The sequence below is a fragment of the Dicentrarchus labrax genome, unplaced genomic scaffold (assembly GCF_905237075.1).
Source record: "Dicentrarchus labrax unplaced genomic scaffold, dlabrax2021, whole genome shotgun sequence".
Taxonomy (NCBI): domain Eukaryota; kingdom Metazoa; phylum Chordata; class Actinopteri; family Moronidae; genus Dicentrarchus; species Dicentrarchus labrax.
In genome coordinates, this window is record NW_026136714.1 from 5021608 (window position 1) to 5034373 (window position 12766).

Sequence of the window (12766 nt, forward strand, 5' to 3'; positions counted from 1 at the left end):
GCAGGTGCTGGCTTCACATTGTGTTCTGTTGTGTTTCTATTCTCTATTTAGTGTGTTTTTTCCCACCAATATAAAAGGCAGAGACACAAACCTGTCCTAAGAAATCCACAGACGAAGGTTGGTGCACAACCCCTTCCAATTATCTGTAATAAAACTAAAAGTGTGATGTTTATTCCTAGAGGGCTCCAGAAACCATAAAATAAGAACTCAAACATGGAGTTAGCCACATGATAGTGAACACCCACCAATTAATGGCAATTTCTCCCACAAAATATCAGCTCATTTGGTCCACGGATCAAAGAAATCAAAGGCTTGATGCAGCACATTAACTTCATAGCAGCGAGGGAAACGAGGGATAGTCCTGCATTAAAAGTTATCAGCAGTCAGTATTGAGTATTGCAAGTCATCATACACTCTTCAGATTGAGGTATTATTTTGGTTTTAATATATTTAGATTATTTTTTTTTTTTTGGTGTCCGGGGGGCTCAAAATGTTTTGTCAAATGTCAAATTTACATTTAAATAATAACTGTTCTCTTTTTCTGGGTTCTTTTGCTTGTGTCTCTTGAAAACACTGTAAAGAAGTTTAAGTTTATTATTATTATTATTATTATTATTATTATTATTATTATTATACTTTAGCAAGGGGGGGAAACATATAAAGAATTATGGTGATCTCTAAGGAGCTCTGGTTTGTCTCGATCAGCTTTCATTCTGACAAATGGCAGCACTGCATCGGAAACCCATTATTCTCTTCGGTATACGCTGTGATTTAATAGCAACTTACCAGCGTTTTACAACTTTTATCTCCGGCCTCTTCATTATTTTGTGGACTGCTTTCTCTCTCTCTCTCTCTCTCTCTCTCTCTCTCTCTCTCTCTCTCTCTCACTCTGTGTGTGTGTGTGTGTGTGTGTGTGTGTGTGTGTGTGTGTGTGTGTGTGTGAGAGAGAGAGAGAGGGAGAGAGGGTGTGTGTGTGTGTGTGTGTTGAGAGAGAGAGAGAGAGAGAGAGAGAGAGAGAGAGAGAGAGAAAGTCGTGGTAGGCGGGTTTTCCGCCAGCAGGGTTTGGTTGATTCTCTATTGATTTGTTGGAGGGGCAGAGGAGGAGGAGGAGAAAGTGAAAGGGGAGGAGTGGAGGAGAAACCCCGGCCTGGTGAGGAAGAGAGAGATGTGATTGTGCGTGTTTGGGACGAGAGAGGAGAGCACAGAGTGATCACAATCAAGGCTAAAGTCCGACCGCGGAGGGAGCGCACCTAAATCACGTGGGGTGTGGATTTGTACAGGGAAAAAGTAAAAGTGTCGGCGGGGTGACTTGTGCTTGCACTTTGTTTTCCTCCTCTCTTTGCCTTTCCACTCCCTCCGCCCTGCATTCCGCGGAGCAGCTGTGTTTTAATGCCCCTGCGCACCCGAGGAGGAGAGGAAGGAGAGAAGAGTGAGGCAGAAGGGGCAGAAGAAGAAGAAGAAGAAAAAGGAGAAGTGAGAAGGCCTGGACACCACCCCTCCTTGCCCTTTGGAGGTCTGTCCACTCTCCCCTCCTGGCCCTGCATGGACGGGGATGGGGAGAGCCGGATGCTGTTGCCGCGGGGCTGAGCGCCTCGCCTCCCCGTCTCTGGTGCGCCGCTTCCGGCCACTGCTGCTGCTGATCATCGCTCTCTGCTGCGGCGCTCACATAGGTAACTAACTACACTTCAACACTGCTCAACAACTAGTGTGTCTGTCGGTCATGATCGCAACAAATCTGTAATTTTACGCACTTTGTTATCCAATTTCACACTAATTGCTGTGCGCTGCGCCAACTGCAACCACAGTAACAACATTTCTGTTCAGTCTGTTGCATTTAGTAGGGAGCAGAGATACTTTATTAGTTATTAAGCGTTTGTAATCATTGTATGGTCGATCCTTGTGTTGGGCCCAGTGCTGCCTGACAATGGCTCTCTCTCCAACGGCAGTGCAGCAGTCTGAGCACGGATCGAGTTTCTCCTCCTCTCTCCTGGGCCGTCATTCTCCTGTCTGCCCCTTAATGGCTCATGGAGGAGGGGAAGAGAAGGGAAGAGAGGGTGACTACCTCTCCTCATGTCCATATATAACAGATTACAGCTTTACTCCGAGCACTATTGAAAGAATCTGAATCTATCCAAGTGCAAATCTGATCCTGAAAGTTAGGATCAGGGCTGTACTGTGCTGTAAATCTGACTAAACCTATTGTGGGAAATCATTTATGTCCAGTTGCATGATGCAAATTAATAAAATGCCTGATAAGAAGTAATATCAAAGTGATTAAAGTTACACAAGGTAGACTCTTTAAATGAAAAAGCATAAAATTATGTTTTTGCTGAACAAAAATTTCTTGTATTCAAGGTTGTTTGAAAAGCAGAAACTCACAGTCTGAGCCAAATGCTGGACAGAAAGGGAAACAAAGAATTAAACAAAAGAAAAGTCTTTTCACTAATAGCATAATAAGGTGATTGTATGGATTATTGACACAAAAAGATTATATGACTTCTTTTCTGTGGCTATACAGAGGTCATGATTTACTAACCTCTTAATTACCACATTGCTTGTTGGTTTTAAATTCATCAGGTTAAGTCTGGTGAAGACACAGATGCATTTTTAACCCCCTCATTCAGTATAAAATGCAGCATAATGTTCTCTTTCCAGAAACCAGCTTTTTTAGGGGGGCCAAGTCTGTGTGTGTGTGTGTGTGTGTGTTGCTGTGTGTGCAGGGGGTCGGCTGTTGTGGCGGCTGTCTGTTGAGCAGTCACACCTCCAGTAATTAGTTTAACACGGCTCAGGCAGCGGGACAAAACCGCCTCTGCACACAGCCTGGTGGGAACAGAGAGACCCACTTCACATTAAAGACCCTCTTGGCACCTTTTGCTACACATGCGTCACCTGGAAAGAATGTATTATTTAGTCTGTTTAGCCAAACAGAAGAGTTTTATTTGTTATAACTTGTACATTTCGAGGAATTTAGCCACATTTCATTGTCGCTCCGGCCGTTCAGCTCCATGTGTCTGTTTAGACGGGGAGGCAGGAATGTCTGAGTTGTTGACTATTGTTCGCACTTCTGAGTGTCTCGGCGAGAGAGAGAAAGAGTGCACGCTGTAGTGATCTCCTGTAAAGCTTTGTATCTCTAAGCTTGGAGGGCTGTTTGTGTGATTTGAGCTCAGTGTGTGAGAGAGTGCACACAACAAGGTGATCAATAAGCACTTCACAGGCCATTCCCCCCTCGCTTAAGAGATGATCCCAGTAGATCCTTTTTCTGATCTCTGGAGATCAGAGAAGTTGAAGGCTGTCGGATAGGGAAACTAAGAATCGCTAAACCAAGCTTGAGAGATTCAGCTGGTGGATCTTTTGACCTCTGTCTGATAGAAAAGAGGGTGCCTGCAGGATGCAGGGAAGAGAGAGATGACCAGGGGGTGAGGAGACCCAACCAGGGATTCAGACAGAGAGGGCTGAAGGCGAGAATAGTGTTATATCGGAACAGTGCTGATGGGGGGAAATGAGTTGAGCAGGGGAAAACAAAATCTGACAACAGCTGAGGCTTGAGAGAAAAGATGATAAAGGCAGCTGTGAGAGGGGGATGGAGTGAAAAAAGATAGGTTAATATTGTGGTAGGACATGGAAGGAGTGGTGTGGGCATTGCTGGTTGTTTTATTGTGTCTATATTGGATACTTACCCCAGGGGATGAAACAAACCAGGCTCTGGATGTGTGAGCGGCCCTTGTTCATCAGTTCTTAAGATGAGAAGCTCTTTATTCTCTTCTTTAAAATATTTTCAAGTCAATTTGGTATTCATCACCTCGACTACCACAAATTGCTTATTTATATGCATAGATTGGCTTCTCTTTTGAAAGTACAGCTATGCATGCGTAGAAAGGGCACTAAGGACGACGGCTGCACAAAAAAGAGATCATGGAAAGCCTTGAAGAATGGAATTATCAAAATTGTACTTTGATATTGTTTCAGAATATTATTAATCATCATTCAAAAATGTTCTTTTTGCTTGATGCAATCTCCAGAGTGCAGGGTCAGCTATAGAGCAGTGCAATAGGAGCCTGTGTGAAACTTAAGCAGACGCTTGTTGTCAGAAAGGTTTTAACCTTTATATAAGTCAGTGGTTTGAACCCCTAGTTCTTCAGTTACAGGGTCGACTCCCTTCTCGCTACGTCACCCTGCTGGTAACATGTCAGTGAATGAGTGCTTTTGTGTGTTTTTAGAGCAGCTCATGATTCCGATACTCTTCGAAAGAGAATAAACCCACTCTGATTAGATTGGGAGCGGTATTTAGGTACTGCAGGGCAGATAGGAGGGAGAGCAGGAGGCTGTTGGTGCGCCAGTCAAAGACACAATGTGTCCTCAGTCCTCAGACCGTCTGTACAGTGGTGGTTGGCATGGAAGGCAGCCGTGTGTGTGTGTGTGTGTGTGTGTGTGTGTGTGTGTGTCTGTGGGTTGGTGTCAGTATTTAACAGGCAGGAGAGAGATTCTGAAGCATGGTGTGAGTGGGGGTCTATACCTGCACCCTGATTTGTAAAACTCAGAGCACTACTGCCCCCAAATGGTGGCGCCCAACTCCGTCATGCCCCAAAATCAAATAAATGTACCAAGAAGAGCTGGAATGTGCTGTTTGCTCGTGTGTGTTTTTATGTGTTAGTGGCAACTTACGGTTGTTAAGTGATGGTGTGACATCAAGGGAATCTGTTTGTTTCAGGAAAAAACAAGTACGTTCTGCTTTTGCTTGGCTATTAAGAGATCATACCACCATCTGAAGTCTGTATGTGTTTAACGGAGGCACAACCAGCATTCTTTCCAGGATAGCTATTTGTGTGTGTGTGTGTGTGTGTGTGTGTGTGTGTGTGTGTGTGTGTGTGTGTGTGTGTGTGTGTGTGTGTGCAGCTGCCCATACACTGCAGAGCCTCTCTCTGGCCTAATCTAATAGGAGCACGCTGTGACTGATGCATTAGGTCTGGTCTCTAATCTCTCACTCTCGCTCTAACTCCCTCTCTCTCTGATGATCTATGATATAAAAGGCTGGTTTGACCCTTGTTACATTCAGAAATGTAGCAATAGATAAAACATCAGGGACAATTTCGGACCAAGACATTTGTTCCTAATGGGTATACGAGGACAGAATAATCTGTCTCTATGGATGCATTGGATTGCATTTTCTCTGGTGCTCATTGTTATAGCTGTAAACCAACACTAAAGTGACAATTGTTATATTTAATAAATATGTATTTTTGGTTGTGTATCTTCTCTGTTAAAGCTACACAGAATCACACACACAGTACCCCTAAAAAATGACCACACACCTTGTATTTTCCGGCTCCTTCTGTCTATAATACTGTATGTGTTCTGTGCACTCTGGCTATATAAGCAGTATTATCTCACTCCTTGTGGGAAATCGTTCTTTATCTTTTCTCTCTGGTTGCTCTTTGGTTTATTACACCTCAGGTTTATTACACTCACAGAGCGGCATTGCTGATTGATCAAGACTTTCAACCTGCGGCTTGTTCTTTTTCCAGTTTTATTAGGTTGGATTGTAACAAGCCGGTAGCATTATGTGTTTAACTTCAAAGGTGTTTACGTACCTTAGTTGTCTTCTGTATTCACATGAACTTTGCATTTTGAGTGAAGTCTAGCTCTCAGTGTAGTATATACTTGAATTGTCAGGCAATTAAGCTGGTTACCTATCAGTATTACTGTGTTAACAATATTTCTGCACCTCTCTCTCTGTCCTCTCCAGGTCAGTGCCAGGTGGCCACCACTCAGTGCCGTATCCAGAAGTGCACCACCGACTTTGTCTCCCTGACCTCCCATCTGACGCCAGCCGTGGATGGCTTTCACACAGAATTTTGCAAGGCTTTACGCGCGTACTCGGCCTGCACCCAGAGGACAGCCAAGTCCTGCCGGGGGAACCTGGTCTTCCACTCGGCAGTGCTGGGCATCTCCGACCTCATGAGCCAGAGGAATTGCTCCAGAGACGGGCCCACTTCCTCCACGCACCCCGAGGTCCAACACGAGCCCTGCAACTACCACAGCCGCACCCAGCACGCTCACACGCACTCACACGCGCACACACACTCCCATACTCACAGCCACAGCCACGGTCAATCACAGCCCGGGTACCTGTTCTGTGGGCTGTTCGGGGACCCACACCTGAGGACATTTAAGGACAGCTTCCAGACTTGTAAGGTGGAAGGGGCGTGGCCTCTCATCGATAATGACTATCTGTCGGTACAGGTCACTAATGTTCCAGTGGTACCTGGCTCCAGTGCCACAGCAACCAATAAGGTGAGACGAGAACTGGGGAGCAGAGAGAAATGTGCTTTTTGTGGTCTAATTTGATGTTATTAAGGCTGAAAGAGTTTCCTAAGTGAGAGCAGCTGGTGTAATCTAGTTTATTTGTGTGTGTGTGTGTGTGTGTGTGTGTGTGTGTGTGTGTGTGTGTGTGTGTGTGTGTGTGTGTGCGCGTTAGAGCAAGAAGCATTTTCTATAATGACCTCTAAGTTTCTTTTCTGTGCCTCAGAGTAAGAAATCTTATCAATGTGAGGCTGGAAAACACCCCTGCTCTATTTTTCTCTTTCAGAGTCACAAGTGTGAGGCAAACAGCCCAATGTTGTAACTTATCTCTTGTGACTTAAGCAACCTAACTTGGTTAATGGCTGCATATAGCCTGACCTCTAATAACATGGAATGAGAAGTGTGAAAGGACCCACTGTTTACTTATGTGTGTGTTTGCAAGCATTTGTGTGTGTCTGTCTCATAAGTAGCACTCCTTCAACTGCACTCAGCTTAAAGCACTATGTGTGTTAAAGGTCCTTATCCCTTAATGACAAAAAAGACACACACACACACACATCACCAAATGGAGAATGAGCCACACAAGGTGATCTTTGTGGTGTTAAAGAAGCTATGTTGATGTTTCCCTCGATGATCTGCCCTCTCTAGCTTAGTCGATAGCTTTAATTATTAAAACACATACACACCCATGCATACACTTAGTAATGCACACGTTGGTTGAAACACACACATTAAGCAAATTGTAGGGTTGCTACACTGTGGAGCTGAAGGTTTGACCTTGTGTCAGAGGTGGGGCAAGTTATTAGTCACGATTATTAGGGACACACACACACCCAAACACACACATACACACATTAACAGCCCTCCAGGCTTAATGGCCTGCCAGGCCTCATTCCTCACGGCTGTCATGTGAACAAAGCAGCCATTCACCGGAACTATGATGCTAGTGCTAACCGTAATGCTCACACCACACCCTGTATCCACCGCTGCCTCCACTCACCACTGGAGCCCTGTGTGTTTTATATGTGTGTGCATGTGCCAGCATGTTTGCATAGCTGTGTCAAATTACAACTTGTTAAAAAGTCATTTAGTCATTTCACAAATGAGAGTCAATAACCTGTGTAACGGGTGAATGTTAATATTTGTGTGTGTGTGTGTGTGTGTGTGTGTGAGTGAGTGTGTGTGTGTGAGGGAGAGACTGAGCGACACCCTTTACCTTATCTCTAGGGCTGTAACTAATGATAGTTTTCATTATCAATTAATCTGGTGATTTTCCCAAATTAATTGATTCATGGTTTAGTCTATAAAATGTTTTAAAATAAAGAAATAGTCCAGAACCTTCCCAATTTACAACCACACAAAACAGAGAATCTGTTATCAAAGCAGTTGCAGTTAGTCTTGATCAGATAATACACAAATTGGGGCTGCAACTAATGATAATTTTCAATTTCGTTGAGTTTTTCGATTATTTTATGAATCAGCTGATTCCTGTAAAATGCCCAAAAATTGGGAAAAATTACCATCACATTTTCACAAGTAGTCGAAATCCCAAAGATATTTCATTGACTATCATATATGACTAAGAAAAGCAGCAAATCATCACAGTAATTGATTAATTTACTTATTCTTTCAGCTCTACCCATCTCCTTGGTGAAAGTGTCTGTCCTGTATCTAATGAATTAACTCTGTAACTGCCTGCCTGTCAATTCTTGCATTTTCAAATTCACTGACCACACTAAACTTCAAATATCTCGACAACTTATCTGATGCTCCCTCTCTATAGATCACCATCATCTTTAAGCCGTATGAGGGTTGTACAGACCAGAGGGTCTACCAGGCAGTCACAGACAACCTTCCTGCTGCCTTTGATGATGGAACTGTGAGCAGTGGAGACCCCATCCACACTTCGACTGGAGCAGACGGTGCATCTGGAAAGGTCCGGGCTCTGTGGATCTCGGAGCGCAGCCCTGGGCGCCACGTGGAGCTATACGCTGGCTACATTGGTGTAACTGTAATCGTTCGCCAGCTGGGCCGCTACCTGACCCTAGCAGTGCGGATCCCAGAGGAGCTGGCTCAGGCCTATGATGCCACCCAGGACCTGCAGCTCTGTCTGAATGGCTGCCCCAGCGGAGAACGCATTGACCAGGCAGGGCATCTTCCCCTGCCACTTTCCCCTCCTGCACTCGGCCTACAGCTTCAGCATCGGCGTCGGCCCAGCTACTCCTTACAGACACAAGCATCCCCCTACGGTGCCATGCAGGTTTTCGGTGTGGAGGGGGCGAAGGAACGCTGCAGGGAGCAGCTGGAGGTGCAGGACATTTATTTCCACTCCTGCGTGTTTGATCTTCTGACCACAGGGGACGCTAACTTCACAGTGGCGGCATACAGCGCCATGAAGGACCTGGAGAGTCTTCACCCGCACCGGGAGAGATGGAGGATCTACCCTCGCGGCTCTGCCACCTCCACCTCTCAACCTATCACACGGCTTGCTCTGCTCCTGCTGTGTGCTCTGAGCATGGCGTCGATGTAAGAGAGGGAGTGGGAGTGTGTGTGTGTGTGTGTGGGCTTGTGTATTCGAAGAGAGAGTTTTTTTGCTGAGCACTGATACTGAGCACTGATTCCTCTACATTGTAGAGAGGAAACAGCAGGCTGGACAGTTACTGGGAACTAGTTTTTGTAGAAGAGGTGGCAGAGCTCCCAGTGGGCCCAGGAGACACTGGCAACACTAACTGCATCTCACCCCGCAGAATCAGCCCTCTGGGGAATAACACAGGAGATGTGATGATGGCTTTCGCAATCTATCTTCATCTTTGGATAGGACGCTTAACAATGACACAAACGTACCTGTGTGGGGGGAAATTGAGTGTGTGGATATACACTCCAAACTGTAAATAGCTTGTCTTCAGTGCACAGTGTAATGGCGTAGAGTTGTTTTTTTGTGTCATTTGATGTGATTTTTCTTTAATACCTCAGACAGAGGATGTTTGTTTTAACAGAAGCACTTTATTTAGATTTTTTTTTTCTTTTTTAACAAATCCACATCAGTGTTTCTTCCTCTCACTTGCTGTCCTCCACCAAATTCTTCGATGGCTGGAGACTATCTATGATTAGATTTTTGGTCCTTTCAAAGTACAAGTCTGGAGCTGCCATTTTTGTTAAAATGCATCATTCTTCCAGTAGCTGATTTGACTCAGCGTGTCATTTTAAGTCAATGTGAGTCGTGCTCTTTTGAATGTATTATGAATATTGTCACAGCAAATGCCATCAGTACTATTTTGTTGCTGTATAAATTTGTTGTTTTTCCTTGGTCCTGATTTCAAATATGTGCAAGTGTGTGGCTGCATCAGTGTTTTTTTTTTGTTTGTTTTTTTTACCAGTTAATGACATGTTTGGATGTGTTTTTGTTTCCTCTGAAAATCCTTTTTGCCAAGAGGCTGTGATGATACCGGCTTGTGTATGTTGCTCACCGTATTCTTTGTTGTGTTCATTTGAGCCAAAGACAGATAACGTATGGTTTTCATGTACAAAGGAAATCATAACTCACCACCAAACCAGCACCCTCCTCCTCCTCACACTCCCTCCTCTGTTTTCAAAGTTGCTACTGTACTTACTTACTTACTTTACTCCTACTGCCAGAATTGACGAGCTGCTCCTTACTGGGATACGTGTAAGATACTGGAGTGTAGACAAAACACTGCAAATGACTGAGAAAACTTTACCACACTGTTTGCTGAGACATGTGCTTCAGCAGTGCGTTGTGGTATGCCATTCGACACCTGATAGAAATGCCAACCCTTAACACTATGAGCCTTTTTAACATGTAACATTCTGTATAATTATGCCCCATTTAGTTGGCCATATAAGCTTAATCTCAGTTTTTTGGCATTGTGATCTCTTAGATCATGTGTGAGTGTCAGTTTGGTGAAGAGTGGCTGGTCAATGTTGAAATACTTAACTTATTTATGAACGTAGTGTCCTGTAGAGGAAGTTAAGCTCCATATTCTTGCTGTTGGATAATAATTTAAAAAAATGTCAGATGTGATTGTACTGCCACCTAGTGGTGCTCTGTTGCTATGTCAGTGTGTTACTTAAGGCGCTCAAAAAAAAAACATGAGGAAAAAAACTGTGTGCAAGTGTTTTATTTAAAAAAACAATAAAGTCAAAATGGTCCAAGTTTACTTCCCTTTGTTAATGTCACATTCACAAGAATATAAAAAAGCAAAACAGGTTACTAAAAATGTTTATTTATAAATTTCCAAAAACCTTGAGCTAAGTTTTCCCTACAATCTTTTTAGTAATTCAAGATATATATGAAATGAAAAGATGAGTAAGAATACACACAGATCTTCTCACAAACACATATATAACAGTATGTGCACTAACCCATCTGTCTGAGGTTAGGTTTCGATCAGATACCAGGTTTGGCCTCACAAACACCAACTGCCACAGTCAGCAACACCTGGGATGTCACTGAGAAAGAGGCTGAAAGAGGCGCGACAAATGATTTGGAGCATTTGAGACCCGCTACTCCTGTGATCCTGACAGTGGATAATTTCCCAGTAAATTCATGAGATTCCAACGCAAAGCTCACAGTACCAGTATCATAAAGCCAACCACAAAGGCGGACTATGCTCAGCTTCTTCCAGTGCAGAAATCCTCACTGCGCAGACTTCAGACAAGAAACAGTTCCCCTCTCTGGGTTGGTTTTCTTTTCAAGGTCACACGGTGCATCAGAAGGCTTTCATTTGCAAACATCTGAAAAAATACATTCAAATCTTATGCTAGATTAAACATATTAAACATGAAGGTGATCAAAAACACATTTAGTCATGCTCATGCACATTTGCCTTATGTTTGTATGTTTCTGTGGTTTATGCTACACTGATGGCATTTAAGTCTCTTACCACTTAATAACAATGTAAGTGGTCATCAGAACATTGAAGACGATGATCTTCATGAGAAGCAGCCTCATAACGATGACAACCACTGTGTTTGTCCACACAACAACATCTGGAGGTCAAACCACACAGACCAACATAAGGAACAACATCTGTATGAATCACAAAGATTGTTTTAATTGTTTGCCAGCAATTAAAATGTACCTTCTGTTTCTTTATATTGATCCCAGATCTTGTCTTGATGACCTGAAATGAAGAGAAAAGTCTTATATTTGTGGGTAGAAATGACAATCAAATCTGAGACTCTGGTATAATTTACTCATGAGCGGCTACAGTCCTACCTGATGAGGTTATGCAGCGTCTCCTGGTGACTTTTGGGTGTCGTCTGTGACTCATGGAGCAACTGTACGATGGCCAGTCACCTGTTGCCACTGTGATGATGGCCACTGCGTTCTGGCCACGGTGCTTCCTGTTTACAGCAAACCTGTATGGTGTGCTGGATATTTGGCCCTCTGATGGTGATCTCCAGCTGACTTCTAGGCGCCCTCTTCTGAAGTCACTCACCATACAGACCAGCAGGGTCCAACCCAGCCTTTCACCCGACAGGTGGACTGGAGGGGCCAGAGATGCCAGCACACCTCCCTCTACCCCACCTAAAAGATGGAGGAGGACCACATGAAGAGCATTACATTTTAGAGATCTTGAGCTGTGGCTATCTAACACAAGGGATATGCGCTGGTAGGGAGGCTGGAAATCAGTCAGATAAGTCAGTTTATATAACCATGCTAAATGTTACATGTATGATATTCATGGTTTTTGCATTCATTTTAATGGCCAGGATAATTTATAGCCTATTTAATAGTTACTAAAAACATTTTACACAAATTGTATAAAGGATACCCACCACAAATACCAGTGTGTGTATGTAAATCCCAATAAAAAAGGAGAAAATCATTGTAAGTTTAAGCATTTTTATGGACTAATGGATTTCATTATGCCAGATTTTAGTGGGTGCACCCTTACCCCTACTCACTAGTCCAAACCAAGGGGTGAAAACCAGAGGGGCGTAAGTGAAATTTGACCAACTCTACTTTATTTTTCTATCCTTTAATTACACCCTTTAATATAGAAATAGTTCAGTGTCTTCAGTTTAATGTCTTTTGTTTTCGTTTTCATTTAGAACTCACATATGCCTTTTTGGAGCTTTCATTTATATATGAATGAATATATAAAACACATTTTCTCACAAAATGTCACTTACAATGAAAGTCTGGTTCTCATCCCTTAAAACACAACAATACAATGCATGTATGAGGTATTTTGTTTAGGAATGACAAGTTGGCAGTTTTGCTTATAAAGACAGAATTTCAAACATAGACTTCAAAATAAATACATATAGTGTAACAGTTTATAATTAAATCATTTAATGCATCTAACATAGTTGCCAGATACAACTCCAAATATGTCAGTAATTAGTTTTTGTGCTGTAATCTTAAAAATGTATCTTTATTATTTCGCTGTAGTGACTCCTGTAGAAGGACTTGTCCATAGATAATATAAAAACCTAA

General features: G+C 43.2%; 1 protein-coding gene and 1 long non-coding RNA gene across 3 annotated transcripts; one reads left to right on the forward strand and one right to left on the reverse strand.

Annotated features, from left to right (window-relative positions):
• The first annotated feature begins 1139 nt into the window (after nucleotides 1–1139).
• Nucleotides 1140–10478, forward strand: rgmb (repulsive guidance molecule BMP co-receptor b). The gene is made up of 3 exons (XM_051423585.1): nucleotides 1140–1670; nucleotides 5744–6291; nucleotides 8084–10478. The coding sequence occupies exons 1-3, from the start codon at nucleotides 1553–1555 to the stop codon at nucleotides 8828–8830; spliced, it is 1413 nt and encodes a 470-aa protein (XP_051279545.1). The 5' UTR covers nucleotides 1140–1552; the 3' UTR covers nucleotides 8831–10478.
• Nucleotides 10479–10574: 96 nt separating this feature from the next.
• Nucleotides 10575–11639, reverse strand: LOC127376581 (uncharacterized). 2 transcript variants are annotated; one of them, XR_007887540.1, is made up of 4 exons: nucleotides 11540–11639; nucleotides 11403–11444; nucleotides 11205–11310; nucleotides 10575–11055 (listed from the first exon to the last, which is right to left on the reverse strand). It is a non-coding gene; the product is annotated as an uncharacterized LOC127376581 (long non-coding RNA). The 2 variants fall into 2 exon arrangements; XR_007887539.1 differs by having other exon boundaries at nucleotides 10575–11310.
• Nucleotides 11640–12766: the final 1127 nt, after the last annotated feature.

Coding starts and splice junctions, on each gene's coding strand:
- rgmb (XM_051423585.1), top strand. CDS start 1,553: ATGGGGAGAGCCGGATGCTGTTGCCGCGGGGCTGAGCGCCTCGCCTCC. Junction 1,671..5,743: donor CTGCTGCGGCGCTCACATAG/GTAACTAACTAC, acceptor TGTCCTCTCCAG/GTCAGTGCCAGGTGGCCACC. Junction 6,292..8,083: donor GTGCCACAGCAACCAATAAG/GTGAGACGAGAA, acceptor CCCTCTCTATAG/ATCACCATCATCTTTAAGCC.